The sequence below is a fragment of the Podarcis raffonei genome, chromosome 10, assembly GCF_027172205.1.
Source record: "Podarcis raffonei isolate rPodRaf1 chromosome 10, rPodRaf1.pri, whole genome shotgun sequence".
NCBI classification, from domain to species: domain Eukaryota; kingdom Metazoa; phylum Chordata; class Lepidosauria; order Squamata; family Lacertidae; genus Podarcis; species Podarcis raffonei.
In genome coordinates, this window is record NC_070611.1 from 56820471 (window position 1) to 56844643 (window position 24173).

Genomic DNA, 24173 nt, shown 5'->3' on the forward strand with positions numbered 1-24173 from the left:
AATGATCATGTGAATAGATTTAACAAAATATGAGTAGCCTGAAAATCAAAAGTGGTGCAGAAAATCTCTCTTAAACTATCAAATGTATCTTAGTCTACAGTTGCACTATAATCTTAAATAAGATTCAAAGCAAAACATGGCTTCATTTCAGGAAGTCAGGATGATGGTTATTGAAAACCACTATGACAAATGCTCAGATAAAATATGAACCAAAAATTTTGAAAGATGCAAACAGTTCTAATAGGATGTCTGTGTGTGGGCTATCAGGATAAAGGAAGCTATTAAAGATAAGAAAGCTTCCTTTAAAAAGAGAAAGTCTTGCCCCAATTAAGTGATAGGAAGGGGAAAACCTCTGGCGTAAAGCTTGCGTAACTAGGTACCCATCTAAACCGGTTTACCTTGGGTTCCATAATAGCCAGAGAGACAAGGATCCTGCAGACTCTAGAAGCATCTCCAACTAAGAGAATGAACTTCACTTACCGTGTTGCTGCTCAAAATAAGTTGTATAAGAACAGTAATGCATTTTGGGAGTAAAAGACCCTGTTACACAAAATTGGGGTACATGTAGATAAATGTGCCTTGAAATAGTTGTACAGATAAAACATGAACCAGGCTAATACACAGAGCAAGAGTGAGCCTCCAGTTTAACTCTGAGACCCCTCCGAACAGGTAGCAGGAAGTTCTTGATAACATTCCTCCACAACAAAGCTTTACACTTGCAAATCACTCAGGAAGACCCGTCAAAAGTGAATAATGTATTTGAATAAGGGCCAATCTTTGTCAACTAGCTCTGACCCCAAGGTGTTCACCAATTCAACAGAAGGCTCCAACAAGCCTGGGAAAGCAATTAGCATGCCTTATTCAAATTTCTGAGTGACAGACTTGTAAATATGTTGCAGAAACATAATGGAGCATTTCCATGTACAACCCATTTCCATGTATTACATTTTGGGTGTTCTTTAGGTAAGGGGCTGGACTATTTCTAAAGTCTTTAGAAGTTGTTCCCTATTTTTGTTCTGGGGTCCCTCACTTCCCTTGCATGGTGGGGGCAGGAAGGACTCTTTGCAAATAGACCCCTAAAGAAAAAGTCAGCCTTGTTTTCTACTACCTGGCCTTGCTTCTGTTTTCCTATTTCTCTGACCTACAAGATGATCCTTTGAGGGAGGGAAGGCTGTTTGAGGTCATATGTTGACTATGCCTAAAGAGTGCTTACTAATGGTTCCTGATAATCATGGGGGAAAGTGGCAAGTGGGGTGCCACAGGGTTTTGTCCTGGGCCCATTGTTGTTCCAACATCTTTATAAGTGACTTGCATAAAGGAATTGAGGAGATGCTCATCAAACTTGCACATGACACTGTTGTGGGAAAACTCCACACTGCCAAGTTCATTTTTAGATGCAACTGTTACAAATAGACTGAGACCAATCCATAAAGGAAGAGCACCCAGGAGGGTAATATTTATCACTGCTGCAGCAGGATCCCCAGTCCACCAAAAAATGGTGGGACTCGAGAGATAACTTATGGCGCAGCACACTGTGTTTGGTTACATTCTGCTGCAGTATCGCGCCTGCAGTTTTCATTCATTCTTTCTTATCAGCTGTTGCATTACCAATGTACCATTTCAGCAGATACCACTATGCCTACGTGACAAGCTCCACTCTGCTATGGTTATCAACTTACACAATTGTCAGTCTACATAAAATATCAGGCATACTTGGAACATTCCATATGTCAGGCCTAGGAAAGGTAGCTAATGCCATAGAAGGCAGAAACGGGATTCAAGATGACCTTAACAGATTGCAGCACTGGGCCCAAGCTAACAATAAGAGTTTAAATAGGGGCAAATGTGAGGTTCTGAACTTAGGCAGGGAGAATCAGCTACACAAATATAAGATGGGGAACACCTTGCTTACTAGTAGTACAGGTGAAAAGGATCTAGGGGACTTAGTGGACCACAAGCTTATCATGAGTCAATGGTGTAATGCAGCAGCAAAAAAAGCTAATGCTATTTTAGGCTGCATCAACAGAAGCATTGTGTCCAGATCAAGGGAACTCAATGATTCTATGATATCAAAAAGACTTTGAAAAGGTACATAAAATAGCTGCCAAAATGGAGGTAGGGGTTGGAGCACCCTCCCTGTCAGAGCAAGCATTTAGAGCTTTTTACTTTTTAAAAAATGAGTTTTGAAAAGAAACTTATAGACTGCCTAATTTTCCAAGGAAACTGAAGGTGACAGACAAAACAAATGATAGAGCAATATAAAACAAACAACAAACTCCAAGCTGAACCTAAGCCTAAGCACAAATTCAAGTTGATTAACCAAAAAACTTAACAATTCCATAGGAGTCATCAAAATAAAAACCAAAATAAACTGGGGGGGGGGTCAGCTGAAGGCCCATTAAAAAAGTTGTTTCTTTACTAGTCATATAAAACAGAATAGTGATGGGGCCTACAACTCATCTGGCAAGACATTCCTTACCAGGGGGAGCATCACTACAGAAAAAAACCCTCCACTCTGATGTCACCAGCCTCTCCTCATGAGGTTGAGAGACCTGGAGTGGGGCCATAGATGACTCTCAGAGCACGCAGGGAGCAACACACAGAAGAAGCCAGTCTTTAAGGTACCCATGCCTTAAACAAGTAAAGCTTTAAAAGTTAACACTAGTGCTTTGAATTGAGACTGGAAACAAATCAACTATCATTGTGGAATATACAGAAGCAGATTTAGGGCAACTCAACCAGTCTGTCCCCCGCCTAGCCTTCCCGTCTCTTTTCTAAAACCTAGTAAGCATTTGCTTCCAGAAGGAGGCGTGGGAGCTCTGGCAGGGTCCTAGAGCCCTCACACCTCCTTCCCAAAGTCCTCGCCGACCTGGCTTTAGGAAGAGAGCACAAGGGCTGGGGTGGGACACCATATTACCAAGGTCTGGGCCTGATGCAGAACCAGGTTGATGGAATCAAATTGCCTAGTACTCGTTATCATTCTGATTCCAGCATTTCCTACTCACTGCAATTTCCAAACAGTTTTTCAAGGGTGGCCTCACATACAAAGCATTATAATAGACCAATCTGAAGTCCCTAGGGCTCACTAGGGAATGACCATGGCAAGATCTGACTTTCTCAGGCAATGGTCGTGTTTGACCAACCAGCCAAACCTGGGAAAAGGCACCCCTTGCCACCTGCACATCTGGCAAGAGCGGTGGATCAAGGAGCATCCCCAAACTACACACCTAATCATAGAGAATCCAACTCCCTTCCAATCAGGCTGTATAAGACATATTGTCTACTCACTAGCAGTACTTCTGTTTTGCCAGGTTTAAGTTTCAACTTGTTCTGCCCCTCCAGTCCATCACAGCTATCAAGCAGCAGTTCAGCCTTTTAACTGTCTCCCTAAGATCAAATGTCTAGCTTTGATGAAGGGCCTGTGGTCCTTTCTCAGAGCCAAGGTACCAGAGAATCATCACCATGGTGTTGGAGAGGAGGAAAAGGAATGTGGGCAGTGGCTTCCATGCTGTGATCTTCAGATGAACGGCTGTATATAAATCTATCTATCTATCCATCTAATAATGAAAGGGATTTAACCACAATTGCCGCTACCAAAAGTTCATCATGGTTCCCACTTATCAAAATGCAGCACATCCAAGCTAGATATCTAACAAAGCTTCCACTTGCTGCACTAAGAATCGCTTTTACAGAATTACGATTCCAATTGATGCACTCAGCGGTGGTGGATGGTCGGTATGGCAAAGTACAGTACAAGGAGAGACTTTGTTTGTGTGGGCAATCTTGTGTAGAGGACCTGTTGTTGTTTAGTCATTTAGTCATGTCCGACTCTTTGTGACCCCATGGACCAGAGCATGCCAGGCACTCCTGTCTTCCACTGCCTCCCGCAGTTTGGTCAAACTCATGCTTCGAGAACACTGTCCAACCATCTTGTCTTCTGCCGTCCCCTTCTCTTTGTGCCCTCAATCTTTCCCAGCATCAGGGTCTTTTCCAGGGAGTCTTCTCTTCTCATGAGGTGGCCAAAGTATTGGAGCCTCGGCTTCAGGATCTGTACCACTATTTATTGCAATGCCCGCTATATATAGAACCAAGAGACCAATTTATAAAACCCCTGTTTACGAACAGAACACACTCGAACAGGGTGGAAAGGGTGAAATGGCTGCTGAGTGATACTGATTACTTCGTAACTTATAAAGTAGCACTATATGCGTTGGCAGCTAAGAAGATCAGGAGAAAAGAACTAGATAAAATAGTGGTCAGTTGCAAAGGTGATTCGGACATTTAAGCTGGCACATTCTACCTGAGAGCCCCCTGCTATTCAATCATATGCAACAAATAATTTTTAGGAGACGCGACCATGGTTTATCATATTTGCAGTGCCCGATGTTTTATGGTTTTTATGGTTTATGTTATTTAATAATGGGTCGAGACGAGGGTGCTGCTGTCCACAGCTAGGAGGAGCAAGGGAGCAACAGCCAGATTATTCTCCCACAGTCTGGTACTGGCCCTGTCATGCATATTTAACTTATGAAATTCTCTGCCCCAAGATATGGAGATTGAGATACAGAGCTCTACTTCAGGGATGGGAAAGCTGTGGCCCTCAAGATGATGTCCTCCAGCTCCCAACATCCCTGACATCTGGCCATGTTGGATGGAATTTGAAGTCAAACAATATCTGGAGGGCTATAGATTTCATATGCCCCTAGGGATGAAAGAATTTGTCAATTTCATTTCTCTAAGTTTCTCATTTTTCTAGTCTTAAATATACTGCTGCACATTTCCACACAGGTTTCCCCCCCCCTAATTTTCTTGGGGGAAAATCTGCCTTTTCGTGTAAATTTATCCTACTAAACACATGTTCGTATGCATTGTTGACTGATATACACATTTTTACAAGCAATTTCCCCATATATAAAGCGTTTTGGGATATTCTTCCCCTAATATATGCAAATTTTATGCAGATTTCCCCCAATACATTTATATTGGTTGGATAACTTCACTGTAGAATTTGGGTTTGTGCAAATGTAATTTTGGTTTGGGGAATGGTTTGAGAAGTGTGAATTAGTTTCTCATTAAAATGCAAAACAAAATCAAATATCTCCTCAATTTCTACTCTTTACAACAGATAAGGCTTCTATTAGAGATTTATAGCTCACTTACAGAACTGACAGAACGCCTTGCTCAAAAGCAAGTGATAGTTAAAAGTAGTCTATCTGTAGTGTATTCGTGCATTTCTATTACACTTCTGCAAAATGTAACAAATACATGTATACAAAGAATAACTGTGAAACCCTGTAGTTAAAATATAATCATGATATATTTTTAAGAATTTGAAAAAAGTCAGATAAAATATACTGTTTTAATCATTCCTCACTAAATCTACTGACAGTCTAGCCAGCAGGTCAACAGGTTAGTGAAGTAACAGACAGAGAATATTTTTTTAAAAAATGATTTTTTCATTGCCTTATACAGTACACAGCAAAAAACATTTAGCACTAGGAGTGCACATGCTCATATTAAAAATGTGGCATATAATTTCCATACTTCAGTAGGAAAAGATCTTGTAAGCATCTTGATTTTGATATCATTCCACATGGCATCAGTCTGAAGTGAAACATAATCTGCTGGGCACATTCAATTTAAAATATCAATGGGCACTGGATCAAGAGTTTAAAGGCACAACCAAAAGGCATTCCTGGAATATATTACATACTGCATAACAGTACAGAGATTCCATTAATCTTGATGTTATTATTAGCTGGTCATATTAGGAGAAACAGTTATGTTGTAAATAATATTATGCAACAGCTAATTAACCCAGGATCCATTGGATCCCAAGCTGCTTAATAATAATAATAATAATAATAATAATAATAATAATAATAATAATAATATATTTATACCCTGCCCATGTGTCTGAGTTTCCCCAGCCACTCTGGGTGGCTCCCAATCAAGTGTTAAAAACAATACAGCATTTAAAAACAATACAGCATCAGACCCAGATCCTCCCCAACCTTCCAAAATGCTCATTGTGAGCAGTACAGCTGTGGATGCAGAAGTGGCCCTGGCCCTCCTCAAAGCCCCATCAACATGGGGAATAGTTGTGATTGGGAAACAGTTAAGCTGAATTCTGTGGTGCACATTAAATTCATGCAGGGCTATCAGTAAGCTCCACAAACCACACTAGTTCCCCACAAATGCACCCCAAAATCCTCTGCAAAATGCAGGCAGACATACTCCTGGGTGAAAAGGCTCGCATGAAATTTCAATACAATTGGCTTGCACAACGAGCTTGGCACATGCACTCTGCAATCCGGGATGCAAAAGAAAAGGGGGCAGCCATTCACCAAGTCAACTTGTGTGAATCAGCCATCATTACTGATTGATACGCTTGCCTTCTCAAATGTCCAGCACAATGCAGTGTGCTCACATGGAATGGAAAAAGTAGGTTACACACAAAAAAATCTCATCAAACCGTTCTGGGGGCAGCAGGAACCTAAATATATCAAGGGTTTGTGCTAAGAATTCCTAAAAGATGCCAACAAGTGTTGTAAACAACAGATGATTGAGGTTACAGTACAACAACATGCCAAAGATTGCTGTAGTATGGCTGAAACTGGTGCCTCCTTGAGGAGAGCTGATTGACACAGCTTGCAACTATACCCACAGTACTCGGATTGAAGCTATATCCACATGGGTTCATTTTTAAGAGGCAACCACATTACTGATAAACTAGGCTAAGCTTGGAACCTGTAAAGACCAACTTCGAGAAGAATGCATTTTTTAATTTATTTTAGCTATGGTCTACTCTATCTGTTAGTGTGCTCACAATTGCTAGTAGCAAATTATGATATATAATTATGATATATTTATGCATGTATTCTGCTTCAATACTTTCCAGCTATTTTATTTAGCGAGCTTTGGCAGAAGGTACACATGGCTTGCTTGCCAGTAAAAGAAATGGTTTTAATAAGGTGATCCTGTTGTATAAAACTCAAGATGAAAATTTGGGAGAGAAAGTAATAAGCAAAGCACAGCAGTGAATTTGTGTCATCACAACTATTAAATCATATTGCTCAGCATGAAATGTATGCCTTCAGTCTTGTCTGTAGTGCTTGGAAACATAACCAGACCAGAGTAAAAAGCACAAAGCAGTGGCACCAAGAGGTAAAAGTATGTTTTGCTGGGTTGATAAGAAGTTATTATGGTTGGATGTAGAATACAAAAGGGTTGCAATCTGCCTGATAATAATTTTCATCCATCTGCATCGGTACGCATTTGGTTGCTCCAATGTTCAAACAGAATTGCTTGCAATTCATTTCAAAATGATGTGTGGGAGAGATGGGATCATACCTAGGAAACATCAGACTACAAGAATCTGAAGAAGTGTGCATGCACACGAAAGCTCATACCAATGACAAACTTAGTTGGTCTCTAAGGTACTACTGGAAGGATTTTTCTTCTTCTTCTTCTTCTTTTTCGCTACAAGAATCAAGTTACTATTTGCATATTAAACCATACTCTACAGAAAGCCAAAGCCTGGTAGTGTTCCCCAACCCCTTCATTTGGCCATTATTGTTTTCAGAAGAATTACTGAATTTTTAAATATAGATATTTTTAAAAAATGGGATCTGTGGTTTATCACCACAATTATCCTTCATTTATTGACCAGAATCCAAGAGGATTTGAATACACAGCACCTGGAAGGACTTTTAAACTTTTCTTTCTTGACATACACACACATCCATGCCATGTCACAAACAACTGTGGAACATTTCCTTAATTTCCTCAGCAGCCGTTAGCAGTTCTCCATAGAGGGAACTGCAATAAAAGCTTCCTTTGGTTTGTACAAGAAGGGATTAGATATGCTAATCCAAGTTTGTAGGTCAGAGAACCAATGGATCTTGAGCAATGGTTCAGCAACCTGCCTATGCCAACACACTCTAAAACACGAGTCATTTTTGTATGAGTCATTGTACTCTCTTGAATAATCAGAAAAATATTAAAACAGCAATTATGTAGCATGGGACTATTGTTTCACAGTTGGACATGTGGAAGTTATTGTGCAGTTCTTTAGATTCTGGACACTGTAAGTTACATGGAGCAGTCCATGGAGCTGGTCCCTTATGAAAGGCCAACAAGCCAATTGGATAACTGAAAATGTACCACCACAATCTTGCAACGTTCCGTAAATTAAGAACCAAACACCTAGATCGTAATTCTGCAGAAGACATCATACTTCCGCTTGTTCCACTGGGAGAGTTTGCACTAAACCAATTGTTGGGAATCTCAGAACTCTATGTGAATGTGGTCCACCAAGCTTATCTCTTTGGTCCTAGGATTCTCTGCAGCCTGTTCCGCCTCCCAAGCCACACACCTCTACTGCCTCTGCTTCAAACCAAGTGTTTCCGCCTCCGATAACGTCTCTTTCTTGCATAAATGGAAGACAGATAAGTGTTTGGGTAGAAACTAGCCTACTGCACAAAAGTAAATTTGCATGCATTTCTCCTCCCACTTTTGTATCTGGCCCCATCAAATACTGGTACTTGTCCCCTGCAACATTGCCCAAAAGTGAGCGTGGACCTCAGGCTGAAAAAGGTTCCCCATTCCTGCATTGAACTATGATTTAGTGTAAGTGACAAGATCTTGCTGCTGTGAGCCTGAGCTTTGCGTGCTCCTATGTGATGCCTCTTTTCTGATGCTCCACCAACCCAGCTGTGCCCAAAGCCTGCTGCTCCCTTTGACCATGGCACTAATCCTTGTTTAAGGGTTGAGGAACATGACCCTCCATATGGTGCAAGTCCTATGTCAATTCCAGCTGGCTTCTAATCATAGATTCTTAGTAGGCCTGTATATTTTCCCCACTGGCCATTGACTTTATACTCCCCCCTGGGCTTTTCTCTTCCTCTAGTATGCCCTCTCCCCTTTTCAATAGGCTCGGATCTCTCCCCTCCCTCAGTCTTTTTTCTCCCAGTTCCTTTGACCCTACCTCCTTCCTGGAGCTGTCCTCTCTGACCTTGCCTGGCTCTTTCCAAAGCTTCTGCAGTCTCTCCCTTTTCGGTGCAACTCTCCTTCGTGATGTGTCTTTTGCTCTATCCTGTCCGGACAGCCTCTCTTCCCCTGTTCCCTCTCTCGATTCTGGCCTTTTCAACTGGCTGCTTCTTGGTGAATCTGTCTCCCCGTTCACACCAGTCTGCTGTTCCTCATCTCTTCGCCAGTCTTCAGGTTGGTCTCTGAGTCCTTGGCCTCCACATCTGACATCAGCAGCAGGTGCCAAAACATATAGCTGCTCCAGATCAGCCCCACTACGATATTTCAGGGAAGAAGTGACTGCGCTGAGCTGAAACAGTGGTCGACACTTGCCCATAAATTTAAAGTATAGGATTTAACCCTTTCATCTTTGCATAGATTATTGATAAACAATGGAAATGCATTCAAAACAACATTTTAGGAATAGTCATTTAAATAATCTCAGGAACTAAACCTGAGCTAAATACAATACTAGTCTGAATCTCTCCCCGCTCCCCTGAACTGGAACAGATTCCAATCTGAATTGATAACAGCTAGATCAGCTGCAATAAGAAATATGGGATGGAATTCACCTAACGCACCCCACCAGTGGCATTTTGGTGCAAGGCCTTCAGCTATAAGCCACCCAGAGTTGCTGGGGAAACTCAGTCAGATGGGTGGGGTATAAATAATAAAATTAGTATTTTTATTATTAATGTGGCTTTACCCTCCTACCCCTCTGCTCTCCTACCCCTTGAAATAGGCTGGGGGGATTCAGAAGAACCCCAGAGCAACAAGCAGGGGAAGGAGACAGGCAATTATTCCACCTGGCAAGCTGGAATGCTTGTGCAGATGGAAGGTTAATAAGAGTGCAACACTGAATTCCATCCAGTATTCTACCAACTATTGTAGCACAGCAGTTGTGCTGTATGGTTTTTGAGCCCTAGATATGCATGGGGTTCTCAGGGGGGCTAAGTTGGACCAGAGAGGAGAGGAGAAAAATACAATAATCGAAAAAGTAAAAACACATAATTAAAAGAAAAGAAAAAAAATTGAGGGGGGAAATAGATCCATTTTTATGCCTTTTGCTTCATTTACTAGTTTCCTTGACTTCCACCCGCCTCCCCTTTTTGTATTCCCATTTACCTAATCAATTCAGCAAATCCTTGGCCTATTTCCTTTATCTTAACTCTTAATCTTGACATTTTATAAATGAATATTTTCATCCTTTGTCAATCTATTTTTAACATATTCTTTTTAACTTTGTTGCTAACACCTCTTATTTTCGATCCAACGTCAAATTAACATTCTATAATTTTACAATATTTCTGCAAATAGTCCTTAAATTTCTTCCAATCTTCTTCCACCGACTCTTCTCCCAGGTCACGGATTCTGCCAGTCATTTCAGCCAGTTCCATGAAATCCATCAACTTCATCTGCCATTCTTCCAGAGTGGGTAACTCTTGCGTCTTCCAATACTTTGCAATAAGTATTCTTGCTGCTGTTGTCGCATACATAAAGAAAGTTCTATCCTTCTTTGACACCAATTGGCCGACTATGCCCAGGAGAAAGGCCTCTGGTTTCTTCAGAAAGGTGTACCTAAGTACCTTTTTCATTTCATTATATATCATCTCCCAGAAAGCCTTAATCCTTGGGCACGTCCACCAAAGGTGAAAGAATGTACCTTCAGTCTCCTTACATTTCCAACACTTATTATCGGGCAAATGGTAGATTTTTGCAAGCTTGACTGGTGTCATGTACCACCTATATATCATTTTCATAATATTTTCTCTTAAGGCATTACATGCCGTAAATTTCATACCTGTGGTCCACAACCGTTCCCAGTCAGCAAACATAATGTTATGTCCTATATCCTGTGCCCATTTAATCATAGCAGATTTAACCGTCTCGTCCTGCGTGTTCCATTTTAACAGCAAGTTATACATTCTTGAAAGTATCTTAGTTTTGGGCTCTAACAGTTCTGTTTCCAATTTTGATTTCTCCACCTGGAATCCAATTTTTTTATCCAAATTAAAAGCCTCTCTTATTTGGTAATAATGAAGCCAATCTCGCACTTTGTCTTTTAAGTTTCTCAAAGCTTTGCAATTTCAACTTATCTCCCTCTTTTTCCAAAATTTCCCAATATTTAGGCCATTTGGCCTCCATATTGGGTCTTCTCAGAGCCTTTGCTTCCATTGGTGACAACCACCTTGGGGTTTTGTTTCCCAATAAGTCTTTATACCTTATCCAGACATTAAACAATGCTTTCCTGACAATATGGTTTTTGAATGCTTTATGTGCTTTAACCTTGTCATACCACAAATATGCATGCCACCCAAAAACATTGTTAAAACCTTCTAAGTCTAAAATGTCTGTGTTCTCAAGAAGTAGCCACTCTTTCAGCCAGCAAAAAGCTGCTGATTCATAATAAAGTTTAAAGTCTGGCAGGGCAAATCCACCTCTTTCCTTTGCATCAGTTAGTATTTTAAATTTTATTCTGGGCTTCTTGCCCTGCCAGACAAATCTAGAAATGTCCTTCTGCCACTTCTTGAAACAGTCCATTTTGTCCACAATTTGTAATGATTGAAACAAAAACAACATTCTTGGCAATACATTCATCTTAATAGCTGCTATTCGACCCAACAAGGAAAGCTTCAGATTTGACCATATTTCTAAGTCTTTTTTCACTTCTGTCCAACATTTCTCTGTAGGGTCAGTAACCTAGTAACCTTTGCTCTCAGCCTGTAATTCCCTTTTTACAACTTTGAGAATTTTGGCTCCTGCTATAAATAAATCAAGGGGGGCCTTTGTCCAGGAAGATAAACATCTGCCAGTCTTTTAGACAGCTGGTCTTCTGCCTGGCATTAAAACACACAAGCATCTGCATATATATATATATATATATATATATATATATATATATATAAAGCTCATTTTAAAATACAAGTCTTGATCAGATGCCTCATTACTAAGTCAGTCCCAGCAGATAAATATGAAATATTTGTTAAGTACAGCACTTCACAGTGTGCTAGGAATGATCAATGCTTATTTAGTGTCATCTTCTTTGGAGCATCTCTTCCAGTGACAACTGAACTCCAGCATAAACATCCATAGAAAAGGATATTAGCTTATATCAAGCTAGCTCTCAGATCTGGAGCACTTTCAAAAAAACATTTTATTTTTAAATGTCCTCTTAAGTATTTTTTTTTTAGCTTTTAAAATATCACATGATTTAAATCTGATCCATCTAAAGCTGATTTTTCAACTGAAAGAAGAGATGTAATCAAGTTCAGTGAAAACACAGGGAGGCCGAAGAATGCAACAGACAATATTATACAATTCCCCAACGTACAAAACAACCAGGACTATGGTATTTTCCGATGAAGCTTCAAGAGTGCAATCTGGTACTCAACATCCTCTGGCTACGCAGCTTTATGATTTGGCAAAACCCCACTATGCTAATAGAACACACAATGTGCCTCTCTATGGAAAAGTATACCGATGGAACCCCCCCCAGATACATATGTGGGTCTGTTAGCACTGGAGTTTCCTGTCTATTCCAAAACCCAAGCTTATGGAACTCCATCTTGCTTGGGCAGTTGCCCTCTCTTGGGCACGGGCCTCACAATGGATCAGGACATATGTCTTTCTGTGTGCCAAAGGTAAGTGTGCTGTAACCACCTGCCCTTATGCAGCAATGTGTACATTTGGCTCCACATCCTATGCTTCACTCCCCTGAAACCCATTGGTGGAAGGGAAAGCAAGCATGCTCCTGTGTGGTTCCTAGCTTAGGCAGAGCACTTCCTTGGCAAAATGCTCATGAGCTGAATGCTCGTTGCCCACTTGCCCACCTGCCTCCCTCTATGCTATCCTGGACCTTCCCACCAATATAGTGTGTGTAAGCTGTCTGTAAATATATTTTCATTGGGGTATTGAGCTACTGCCCCAGGAAGCAAGTGAACCTTTGTTGGTGTGCCTACGCAATTGTACTGGCCATTACATTTTCACTAAATGATGCCCACCAGGAACAAGGGGGGCGGAAATCTGTGTGGATTTGAATTAAGAGCATGCTTGTTCCAACTTTGCAGAATGCCAAGCACAAAAACAGGAAAGCACCACTGGCAGGCAAAGGCAAAACAAAACAAAGAGGAAACCAAGGGCTTGCAATTAAGTTTAGTCCAAGCCTTACACTTTTTGTTCTATTTTGGCAGCAATTATTACCAAGTTCATGAAATGCTATAGCAAATCCTGCTCTTGAGAAATAATTTATTTCAATATGTGTCACACCTACAACATATTTCATTTCAAGGATTTGGAGTCTGGTAGTTTTATTTCTTTCCTCCACTTGGGATGAGGATGGGGTGAAGTTAATGATTTGCTCTTTGTGTGGAATTAAACCAGTGAACTCCTGGGTGTGTTTCTGTCTGCTTTGAGGACCACAGCACAGAATTTCTCTGGCTGTATCTGTGGACACTACCTTATTCTCTGTGTTTCTTCCATGTTGGGGCCATGGCAACATGGCTTTGTTCCCTTCATGCATGGAAAACATATTGCCATTGTTGCTGGCTCACCTCTTCCTGGTCGACACTGGTCATGTTTCTAGGAGCACTGGGGATATGTCTGTTGTTTTTGTACCATTTTTGTATTTTGTGTGTTTTCCCCTCCCCTCCCAGAGTTAGCATGCTTAGGATATGGCAGCTGTTCCACCAATGCAGCAGCAGCATATCCTCTTTCCTGGCATAGCAAGCATATAGGATTGCACTTTCAGTTACTTTGATGTGCCACTGCACCTCTAGCACTTGAAATAAAACAAAAATCTAATTCCATGCAGTACCAAACATTTTAAATGTTCTTTTAAAATGTGTGAAATGGTATTTCAAAACGTAGCACCAAGCAAGTCAGCACCTGCTGCCTAAGAATATATTACAAAAATATGCATCAGATGGATTCCGCCAACTGTATCTGATGCACCAGACCTAAAAGATGCAGCATTTTTATTTAAGAAACTGCACATAGTTTAAAAAGGACTTTCAATATTTTAAAAAGACCTTTCAGTAAAATTCATAAATGGAAGAAAGAAGAGTAACTAAACACTAATACTAGACCCTTTTCCTTTTCTTGTAGTTATATTAACTCTTCTTCCAGTTATATTTTTAAGTTTGAGACATTGTTTGGTTAAAAATCATTGTAAAAAATAAAATTAAACTGAATTATGGACTATAGGTCTGCAGTACTATAGTTCTGCATGGTGTGAATTATGATATTCAATTTTAACTCATTCCCGTGACACATTGGTGGTTGGTTGTTGTTGAAAGGTCTAGAAATGCATTTTCTCAAAAAATGAAGGCTGAACTTACAAGGCAGTAAGCCTCACAGAACACGGTAGGATGTACTTCTAAGTACATATAATAGGATTGTGCATAGGTCAGCATACAGCACCTTTGGGGTCAAATGGCAGCTGGGATGGGAGAAGATTGAATTAGTATTTTTTTTGAACCAGGGGGCAGGAGCTGACCTGAAAGAACGTAATATGTAGCACAGAGAACAGATGTGTTTTCTCTCCGTTTCCAGCAAACAGCCTGAGGCTGCATTGGTGAAGAGACAGAGCTTTGATTTTAGCACAGAAAACAAGTTATTTGTAATCTATTATGCCTTATGCTGAGACCAGTATAAGAAATACGGAACTAACTGAATGTAATTTTTATTGTTTAAAGTTATTTTGAAATTAAGTCCTGTGTGTAAAGCTTTTGAACCATATTTTTAGACTGGAGAATTTTTATTTCAATACAAGAGTCAGTTTTTGTTCATCCAGCAGCTTCCACATGCACAGTATTAATAATCTCAATAAGATATGCTTCCTGAATTGAACTTCACATGTTTTAAACTCTCTGACTGACTTTTGGCTCCAACAGATACTAGAAGCACCTGTGACTGCACTCCTTTCAGTCTCATACTGCTCTGCACTCTATAAAATGAGAGAACTGCTCTTGCTTACAAGCACCTTTTCTGGCATGAAGGAACAAGGATGTCACTCTTGCTGCTTTCATTCACTTTTCTATCTGCTCTTGACTGCTCTTACGTGTAACTAGAAAAAGAGCAGGAAAAATCTGCCGGTATCGGAAGTTACCTTGTATATTTCTAATTCAGAACATAAAGCGCTTAAGAAGGTATTTTCAGTGGGAGCTCTCGCAAGAGTCCCCCAGAAACCTGTCTGAGCCTGAGCCTACATTTTAGAAGCAAACTTATTTTTGTTTGGTGATATCAAAAAGTCTGGGTATGTCGTCTTCATTTTTAGTTAAGTGTCTACTGGTTTTATTAGAAAATTTATATTTCTGTTTTTACAATGGGTTGTATTCAAGTAATTTTTCCTTACAGTAGACCCATTGAAATTAATAGATCTAAGTTAGTCATGACCATTAATGTAAATGAGCCTACTCTAAGTAAGGCTCTTTTGGAGTTGCAGTTAAAAGACAAATAAAAAAAGATAAACATTTCTTCTAATAGATGATAATGAAGTATCTAAGTCAAAAGGCAGAGTGCAAGTTCGTATTATTGGAAGGGCAATGGGGCTGGAAAGAGGAACTTTTTCATTTAAAAGAACTCTTCCGTTTAAAAGAATTAAAAATACATCAGATCATTTCCACCAAAAGCATGTCAGATTTGGATCAACTTTAGCACATTCCAACAGCGTAATTATCAGTGGTGGAGGAACTACGCATAATGACCAAAAGTACCCCCACCTTGTATTTGGTAACATGTACTGGGCCTAGATGCAAAATCCATGAAAATTCCTCTCAAGTGCTCCTCATGAGGGATGTCCTGCCTTTTGCAACGTTCCACTGGTGCCAGAACTTTTGAGAGGTAGAAAAGAGGCGGTTATAAGTAATAAGCAGGGTACAGGGGAGACATGAAGGCAAGAATGGAAATGACTTTATTCTGATTGCCTCTCACAATTCGTTACTGTGATATCCTGGCCTGCCATTTTTGCGACATGCCTAAACCCAGTGTATAGCTGAAGTAATCAATCTGACATAATTTGCCATATATAACACTGCCCTAGGCAACCAGAACCAACAACTAGTTTTCTAGCAGAATTTAGATGGTGAGCTGTACCCTAAAAAGGAGGTCTCTGCTCAATCTATTGTATCTTAAGGTGTGTTCAGGCAACCTGGGAACAGGGGCAGGGTGTGCACAGAAGCCCCACCCCCAGCATCCATATGCACATCACCCCATGCCCACTGCTTGGTCTCCCACTTACATGGGACTTCTATCTGTGAATGTTTGAACGCAAACAGAATAACTCTGTGCAGTTCAGGTCCCTGCTTCATCAGAGTCCCCAGTCACACAGAGGGTTCTACTTGCAGTCATCTAAAATTGAGTAGAAGCTCCATTTAGACTAGAGGAGGGAGCGAGGGTGTTAGGGGCAGGTCTTGGGTGAACGCCCCTGTCCTCAGCCACACCTACACTGGTTATCAATATGCTTTGTTTTTATAGTTAATCAGATGCTTCCTAAATCTTTCTGGTGAAAATTTGGTTTGGCTTGTAGAAAAAACTGCTTCAAGATTTACAAATTTCTTGCTGTCCTTTACACATTATTACCACATAAATCACAAGCACTGGGTCAGGGAGCTGACCTAAAATGTTTTTGAAATTTCTGACAAATACATTTGCTTTATTTAAGTCTGTGATTTTGTTACAGTGGAAACTACTGTACTCCTCCTCTAAAAATAAAGCCTTTGCTTCTCTGAAGCTTTGGAGGCTATTCTTCCATGCTTCTGAGCTTAGAGATGATTTTGTAGAAGCAGGCAAGGGTGATCAGAAGCCACATTATAAGAAGAGTTTTGCACCCCAGAATGTATATCAACAGGCCAAAGGGCTTCTCCCCACTACAGCTGGTTTCAGACTGAAAAACAAAGCTACTCTCCTTTTACTAATAGGAGGCATGGCATTGCTTTATGTATTTCCCCCCTCAACTTTCACGTAATGATTCTAAGTAATCATTATGGTTCTCCAGGAAACAGACTTCCAAATTCCACAGGATACTATTTCAAATACTTTCTTTGTGAAAAATGCCATTTCCTACAGTATATGTAAACAAGCTATTCCATCTACAACAGTAGCACAAGGTTGCAGATGAAGGGCACTATGCAGCTATGTATTTCTGCTACTGCAAGGACTTTTGGCTGTGCAATGGAACTTATCCCTCTCCTCTCCTTTCCCTGCATGCCCCATTCTGCTCTGGGAGTTCCCCCAGACCTCCTGAGCAGATCTGGAGAGGGGGCAAGATCTGGGGAGAAAAGAAGGAAGGGAAGTTCCATATTGCAAGAAGAAATCCTTGCACTAACAGAACTACTTTGTTGGATACCACCGAGAGCTTTTAACCTGCAAGTGCCTCTCATTACACAGCGCTGTGTAGGCTTAATGTTTCCATGTTGTTTCCATGTTGTTTCCAGTTGGCCAAACTGTCAGTAAGCAACATACAAGGGCATGAAAGGAACACTAGTGGTAAATCCAGGGTAAATGTTCAAGTCCTGGCCTCAACCCAACACAGTTAAGCAGTTAAACCACTGAAATTACCTCTGTTAGGTTGTGCACATTGTGTCAAAACTCAATAAAGTTTTATCTTTCTTCTAACTTTTCCTAAAATTTCACACCATTCAGAAGTTCCCCTGCACTTGGAAGGTTTCTTTGAATTATGTTATCAGTACCTTGCAGGGTAAACACAACTGGCACATGGTAAGAAAAGGCAACATGTTAGCTCTGAATATATGCATCTATCTGTTGAGAGATACATTATAATATACTGTTCAACCAAGTCATCATAGCTGTTTCATTTCACCAGTTTATTATTTCATCAAATGGCTTCAAATGAAACACTGGATCAAACTCAACCAAGGCACTAACAGAACTCCAGTTGAAATTATCATCTTGACTACAGTAACATGACCCAGTTCAGGCAATCATTCAAGGCTCCATAATCTATGCATTATGAAGCTGTGAATGACCACTGGGTCCCAGCACTACTCCCCTTGCTTCTCTTCTCCCACCTTATAGTAAGTCTGAGTTCCCTGCTACATCCAACCATGGGAATTCTGGCTTAACAAACAGGAATGGTTAATTAGTTAACATACCAGAATTTCCTTGCTCAGGTATAAGAGGAGCTCTGGCTTAATACAAGCCAGGATCTTTGCACCCAAGTCAGTGCACAAAGGGGAGGGGGCAAGGGAAGAGTATTTGACACAGACTCGCCTTCCTGGCTTCATAAAGCATTGCTTCTGAAGCCTTGATTGACTATCTGACCTGGGCCAGAGGGAAATGTGACCCACTGAGAATTTTGCTTGAAATGAGCAGAGGGCACTTCGGATGAAATCTTCCAATCACATACTCCAGAACAGTTTCACTGATTATCATGTAGGAGTAGTCTGGGGCAGACTAAAGATGCAAATCTATAAAAGACGGAAGAATGTGCCCTAATTAAAAATTGCATGTGCAGTGTTTGGCGGGGATTCCCCCTATACTCAGCTAATCATTTTGCACTACATGCACCCAAGGAAAAAATGTTTACCTGGGATGGCCACGGTTAACCTTTTTTCCTTGCTGAGACGGTGCCCATAGAAGAATTCATTCATGGAGGCCATGGAAGGGGGGCCCCTCAGAAGAAATGATTCTGTGGAGGTGTGATCAGGGGGGGTTCTTAATAAAGGCAGTAGGTGGGTCCCTGAAGTCCTGGGATGGCTCTGATCACAAGGGGAAGGTGAGAATAGTCTTGCAGGAGATCCAAGAAAAAATACATACGAAAACAAAAGAGTTTTTACTTTAATTACTGAGCCATGGCTCCTTGAATGACATTATCACATTCCTTTCCCCACCACCACCACCCTCCACAAAGCAAACCAGCATGTTGTCACCTCCCCTATCATTGCTGCCACCCCACAGGAAAACGTATTTCCTATAAAGGGAAGCTTCACTTATAAAATTTAGAAAGAGAAAGTACAAGCTGCTCAACATGACCCATCAAGCCGAGCATAGATCACCTGCCATGTACAATGGCCCACCGTAGGGTCAATAAAATCTCGTTTTGCTGCTTGCTTGGAGCTCTTCTTCAGTGTTGTCAAGAATCTGAGGCCATAATACATGGTGGTGGCGTGGCCTGGTGGGTCACATCTTGTGCAGGCCCCCTCATCCAATTCTCACCCCCCAATTTAGGTTTTTAATTATTATTTAGGCATCATGCATATTTTCAACTTCATTTATAAGATCTGCATTTAACATTTATGCTGAACATGTAGTACACAGACAATGAAAGTTTGCCCTAAAAGTCTCTGAACGGGGGGATACTGTTTGTGGAAGTTGTTCCCACAAAGTGGGGGGACCTTTTGTCCACCATCTTCTCCTTGACCTCCCTCCCCCTGTTGGTGGGGCAGCCACAGAACTATATGCAACTCTGCAAACCACTAGCATTTGTTTCTGGGTTTGAATAAAAGTCATCTGCTATTGAACATTTATTCATTTTAACACAGGTGTTGAGAAGCACATCAGGGTAATCACATTCCTTGCCCACATTTCAATAATGAAGAGAAAAGGGAAAGTTTATAAGCACCTTAGTTTATCAGAGGATCATTTCCCTCTGGATGTGGATATGCCTCTTAGACATGCCCCTCCACTTCACCCTGCCCCATCAAGAGGTATATTTTTGCTATATATTAAGCAGATACATTCAAAACATACAGAATATGCTGAAATGCTGACAGAATATGATCTATGACTATATCAAAAGGAAGAAAAAAATATTATGGGCAGATGGAATTACTAGCCAGGCTTCACATTTCGAAAAGTCGCTTCTTCACACAGCCCCATCTCTCAATGACCCCAGCCAAAATATATTCATTATTTGCATTTCAGTGAATGACCTTAATTCAAGTCAGGCCACTGCACTGTACTATAAAGACGACTGCATGCATACCTTTTCCTCTGAGTGCCACTGCTGACCAGTATGTTTGGTTGCTGTGGGCCCTGACTATGCAGGAGGAAAGTGTCTATGGTTGGCACGGTGGCTGATGCCTCCTCACTTACTTTAGGGCTGCCGATCTTGCTCTTTCCAAGTTTGCCTTTGCTCCGCCGGGACTGCTCGTGATCAAACTCTAAGTCTTCCAGACGCTGGGTGAGGGCGAGCTTTTGCTGGATAGCCATCCGCAGCAAAGAGTTTAAGGTCTTCTTCTCATCCTCTGCAGCTGCCAATTGCCTCTGCATCTCATCCAACTGTGTTACGTATTCATCACACCTGGGGAGAGAGACAGAGGGAGAGAGAAGTGTCTTTCAGATTATGTGAATGTCCCTCATGGAGAAATGTCAGCAAGAACCAGCTACATATAAAGAAAGTACCCATCACCTGTTATCATGGCAGCTGGAAAAACTATGCCTAAAGTAACCGATGTTGCTGCCTGCTGGCTATATTTATGTGCAGTCTTGGCGAATTTAATGCTTTTCCATGACAGAAAAAGGTACTAAATTTGCCTGAGTCAATGGGCCATAAGACATTTCTAACATGGACCTGCCCTGAATTATTCTCAATTCAATGAGAGAGAAAAACAAAACAATATGCAATCAAAAATGGTCAGCCAAGCAAAAGGCTCCAAGAAACCCACTGAACAAAACCAATTTGAGTGAAAAACCCTCTCAGTCCCGTGACTTGAAATCATGCAACAAGCACAAGTGTGGATAGGCCTAAGACATTGAAGAACACTATTTCCTCAGTTTCCCATCTCTTACTTGCTCTGAAACTTATATATGGTGCTACTAACATTTATCTGATCTGCTGGAAAGGTGGAAGGTGTGGCGGGACTTGCTTAAGGAAATTAAATTAAATTAAATTAATGCAATCTATATTGCAATGTAAATTAAAAATGGACATGACCCCAGGACGTTTCAAGTAGAAATATTCCTAACAGAGCCAAGACATTATGTCATAGTATTAATAATCAGCTGGAGGGAAGCATATTTAATTATACTGAAAGCAGAGCTTCTTTGCTTACAGGAACTCTCTTTCAGTACAAGCCAAGCACTCAAAAAGTCACAATGTTCTGCTCTTAAGTGGATTTTGATGCTTATCAATAACTGATTTGTTTTTTGTTCCCAACTGTCTAAATGCTTTATTAATGGCAAATTTGTTAATATAAAAGAACCACTGCTTTATATATTAACTGCTACATGGACTGCATTTGAAAAGAATTGAAACTCTCCAGTGAAGCTCAGAAAGAAAGATCAAATTAAGTAACTCCCAAATTTTACTAAAGTATAAGCTCATCAGAAATTCTGCAGTAAAAATAGGAAAGATTTAGGGAATTTGAAAACTTTTATTATTTATACGCCTAATACCTCTCCATACTAAAGTATCAATTTTTCCTCTTAATTTAATTCAAAGTACTGTTAAGTATACCCAAATCTCTTGATATTACTGCTTCATAAGCCTGTTTCTCCCCCTTTTTAAGATTATAAGTTTGAATTTTGTGCCTTTATTTTTTTGTTGTTTCCTTTAAAAGTAATTCGAATACATTATAAAAAGAATCTTGGCCATATTCAGCTTGTAATAACTGATAACCTCATATCCCAACTGAAATGAACCTGTGCCCTTATGACATAAATAACTACGTGTTTGTCTTATTTTCTCTTGGGAAAGAAGGCCATATTTCTGAAAGAGTGTGATCGCTGGAAGCACAAGACGTCATAACAGGGAGCTGCATTTTATCACAGTTGATAATAGAGATTGCTGTAAAGACTGACGGGGGAATGGACTTGTGAAGTTGGGGTGTTTGACTTGGGCTGCAATCCCAACCACACTTACCTGAAAGTACCAGTAAGCCCTTTTTAAGTCAGCTGGGCTGCACTGCACTATAAGATAGTAAGCATTAACTATCTGCCTGCTAAGCAAGAATGAACTTTGAGAACTCTTAATGAGAAAAAGAAATAAATGGACTACAGTGGTACTTCAGTTCTTGAAAGAAATCCGTTCTGGAAGTTTGTTCGGCTTCCAAAATGTTTGAAAACCGAGGCGCGGCTTCCCATTGGTTGCAAGAGCATGTTCGGGTTCTGCAAAATGTTCGAAAATGGAAGCATTTACCGTATAACACGCCCCTATGTATAAGTTGTTGGGCTTTTTGGGGGGAGGATTGCACAGAGTTGTTGAGCTTTTGGGGGGGATGGAACCAAACACCCATACCCACTACCCGTGTATAAGACGCCCCCAGTTTTAAAACATTATTATAAAGTAAACAGAGCTCGTCTTATATGCAGAAAAGTACAGTACTTCTGGGTTTTTGGCGTTTGGGAGCCGAAATGTACAATAACAGAGGTGTTCGGGAAACAAGGTTCCACTGTATTCTTTAAAATCACTTGCATTATCCCAATGTACTATCTTTCTTTATTATTTAGATTGCTTTATGTCAAGGTATATATGATAACGAAATTAAATTTATTTATTTATTTATTTTATAAAAGTATTTTGGTACCTGGTTGCGAACATGGCTCTCAAGGATGAGAAGGTTGCTGCATCTTCTTTCAAAGCCTTTAACTCATTACGTAGTTTAGTCATGGTTTCTGTCACCATGGCTTTCTCATTCTCATACTTATTCTTCAGATTAGCCAGGGCCACTTCAGCTGTCTGAAGCAAAGACACAGCCATTATATATGTATGTATATTTAAGAACACAAAATAAGAAGAGTCTGCTGAATCAGGCCCGTGGCCCACCCAGTCCAGCATCCTGTTCTCACAGTGGCCAACCAGATGCCTGTGGGAAACCAGTAAGCAGGACCTGAGGACATCAGCACTGTCCCCTCCTGTGGTTTCCAGCAAACGAGATCGAGAAGCATACTGATTGTGACAGTAAAGGTAGGCCGGATGGAACAGAAACTACAAGAAACAGAAGTGAAGATGCTATGTTTAGCTCAACAACTGTAATATTTAACCAGTTAGCTCAACAACTGTAATATTTAACCAGCTGAGACAATATACTCACATTTACACAGCATGTCATTAGTGCAAATTTATTTCTGTCTGGCTTATACAATACAACTGGAACACACTGCATTTCAAACATATGAGGCAAAAGTTTTCTTTGGCTGAAAAAAGGTGAAAGCAGTCTGAGAGATACTTCATCCCGATGGTGCAGTGGTACCTCTGGTTACGAACTTAATTCTTTCTGGATGTCTGTTCTTAACCTAAAACTGTTCTTAACCTGAAGTACCACTTTAGCTAATGGGGCCTCCTGTGTGATTTCTGTTCTCATCCTGGGGCAAAGTTCTTAACCCAATATACTACTCCCGGGTTAGCAGGGTCTGTAACCTGCAGTGTTTGTAACCCAAGGTACCACTGTATAATGTTCTTTTGCCCCACTGTCAACTCCAGTCAAATGTTTTGAAACAATACAAATATCTGCAAACCCCATTTACTGGAAGCCAAGTGGGATGAGTGTACACATGACACTCTTTCAAACTGCCTTCAAATCTCTGAAATACTAGTGCCTACATCCAATCTCAACTCTTTAGAAGAATGCTATCAAAACAGTTTGAATCGTAGAGTTGGAAGGGGCCTCCAATGTCAACTACAAGCCAATACCTGCTGATGCTAGAAATAACACTATTACAGCATCCTTTATTGGTGTCCAGCTAATGTCTCATTGCTTGATTCCATGTGGCACCGTAGTAGCAAATACACGGGGTGATTGTTCCAGTGCCTCAGTTGTAAAAGAAAAGGTAAGAGGGCCTTCAGTAACTAAAACACATCCCCCACAGCCTTCTAAAAACTGGAGCTAAGGCAGCTATCACAACAGATAAAGGACCCGGGCCTATTTTGAACATCTTTAATCCTAGCACAAAATTCCAGCCCTATCACCTGGAAAAGCTAGATTTTAACCTGCTGTATGTGCATTCCCTGTAACTGTCACTGAACATGGCAGCTTGCAACAGCAAAATTAAACGATCCTGTTGGAATAAGTTATGCTTGCAGATAAAAGTCAAGACAGGGTTACACTGTTCTTGTACCTGCAGCTTGTTAGGTGTGAATCAAGGAACATGGGTTGTGGTTCTGGATAGTTAAGAGTTAACACTCCAGAAAGTGTTCTTATTAACTGGGTACACTGCCCACATGACCCGGGCATTTTCCTTTGATC

General features: G+C 40.6%; 1 protein-coding gene across 19 annotated transcripts in view; it reads right to left on the reverse strand.

Annotated features, from left to right (window-relative positions):
• BICD1 (BICD cargo adaptor 1) overlaps positions 1 to 24173 on the reverse strand; it is a 140494-nt gene that overhangs the window by 15566 nt on the left and 100755 nt on the right. For 3 of the 19 annotated variants that reach the window (XM_053406009.1, XM_053406013.1, XM_053406011.1), the window contains exons 7-8: positions 22515 to 22666; positions 20083 to 20290 (exon numbers count right to left, since the gene is read on the reverse strand). In XM_053406009.1, the coding sequence (XP_053261984.1) occupies positions 20083 to 20290; positions 22515 to 22666 (360 nt within the window). Of the gene's footprint in view, positions 1 to 7229; positions 7354 to 8989; positions 9341 to 15749; positions 15861 to 18574; positions 18775 to 19972; positions 20291 to 22514; positions 22667 to 24173 lie in introns of those variants that run through there. The other 16 variants (XM_053405996.1, XM_053406010.1, XM_053406006.1 and 13 more) reach the window with 12 other exon arrangements.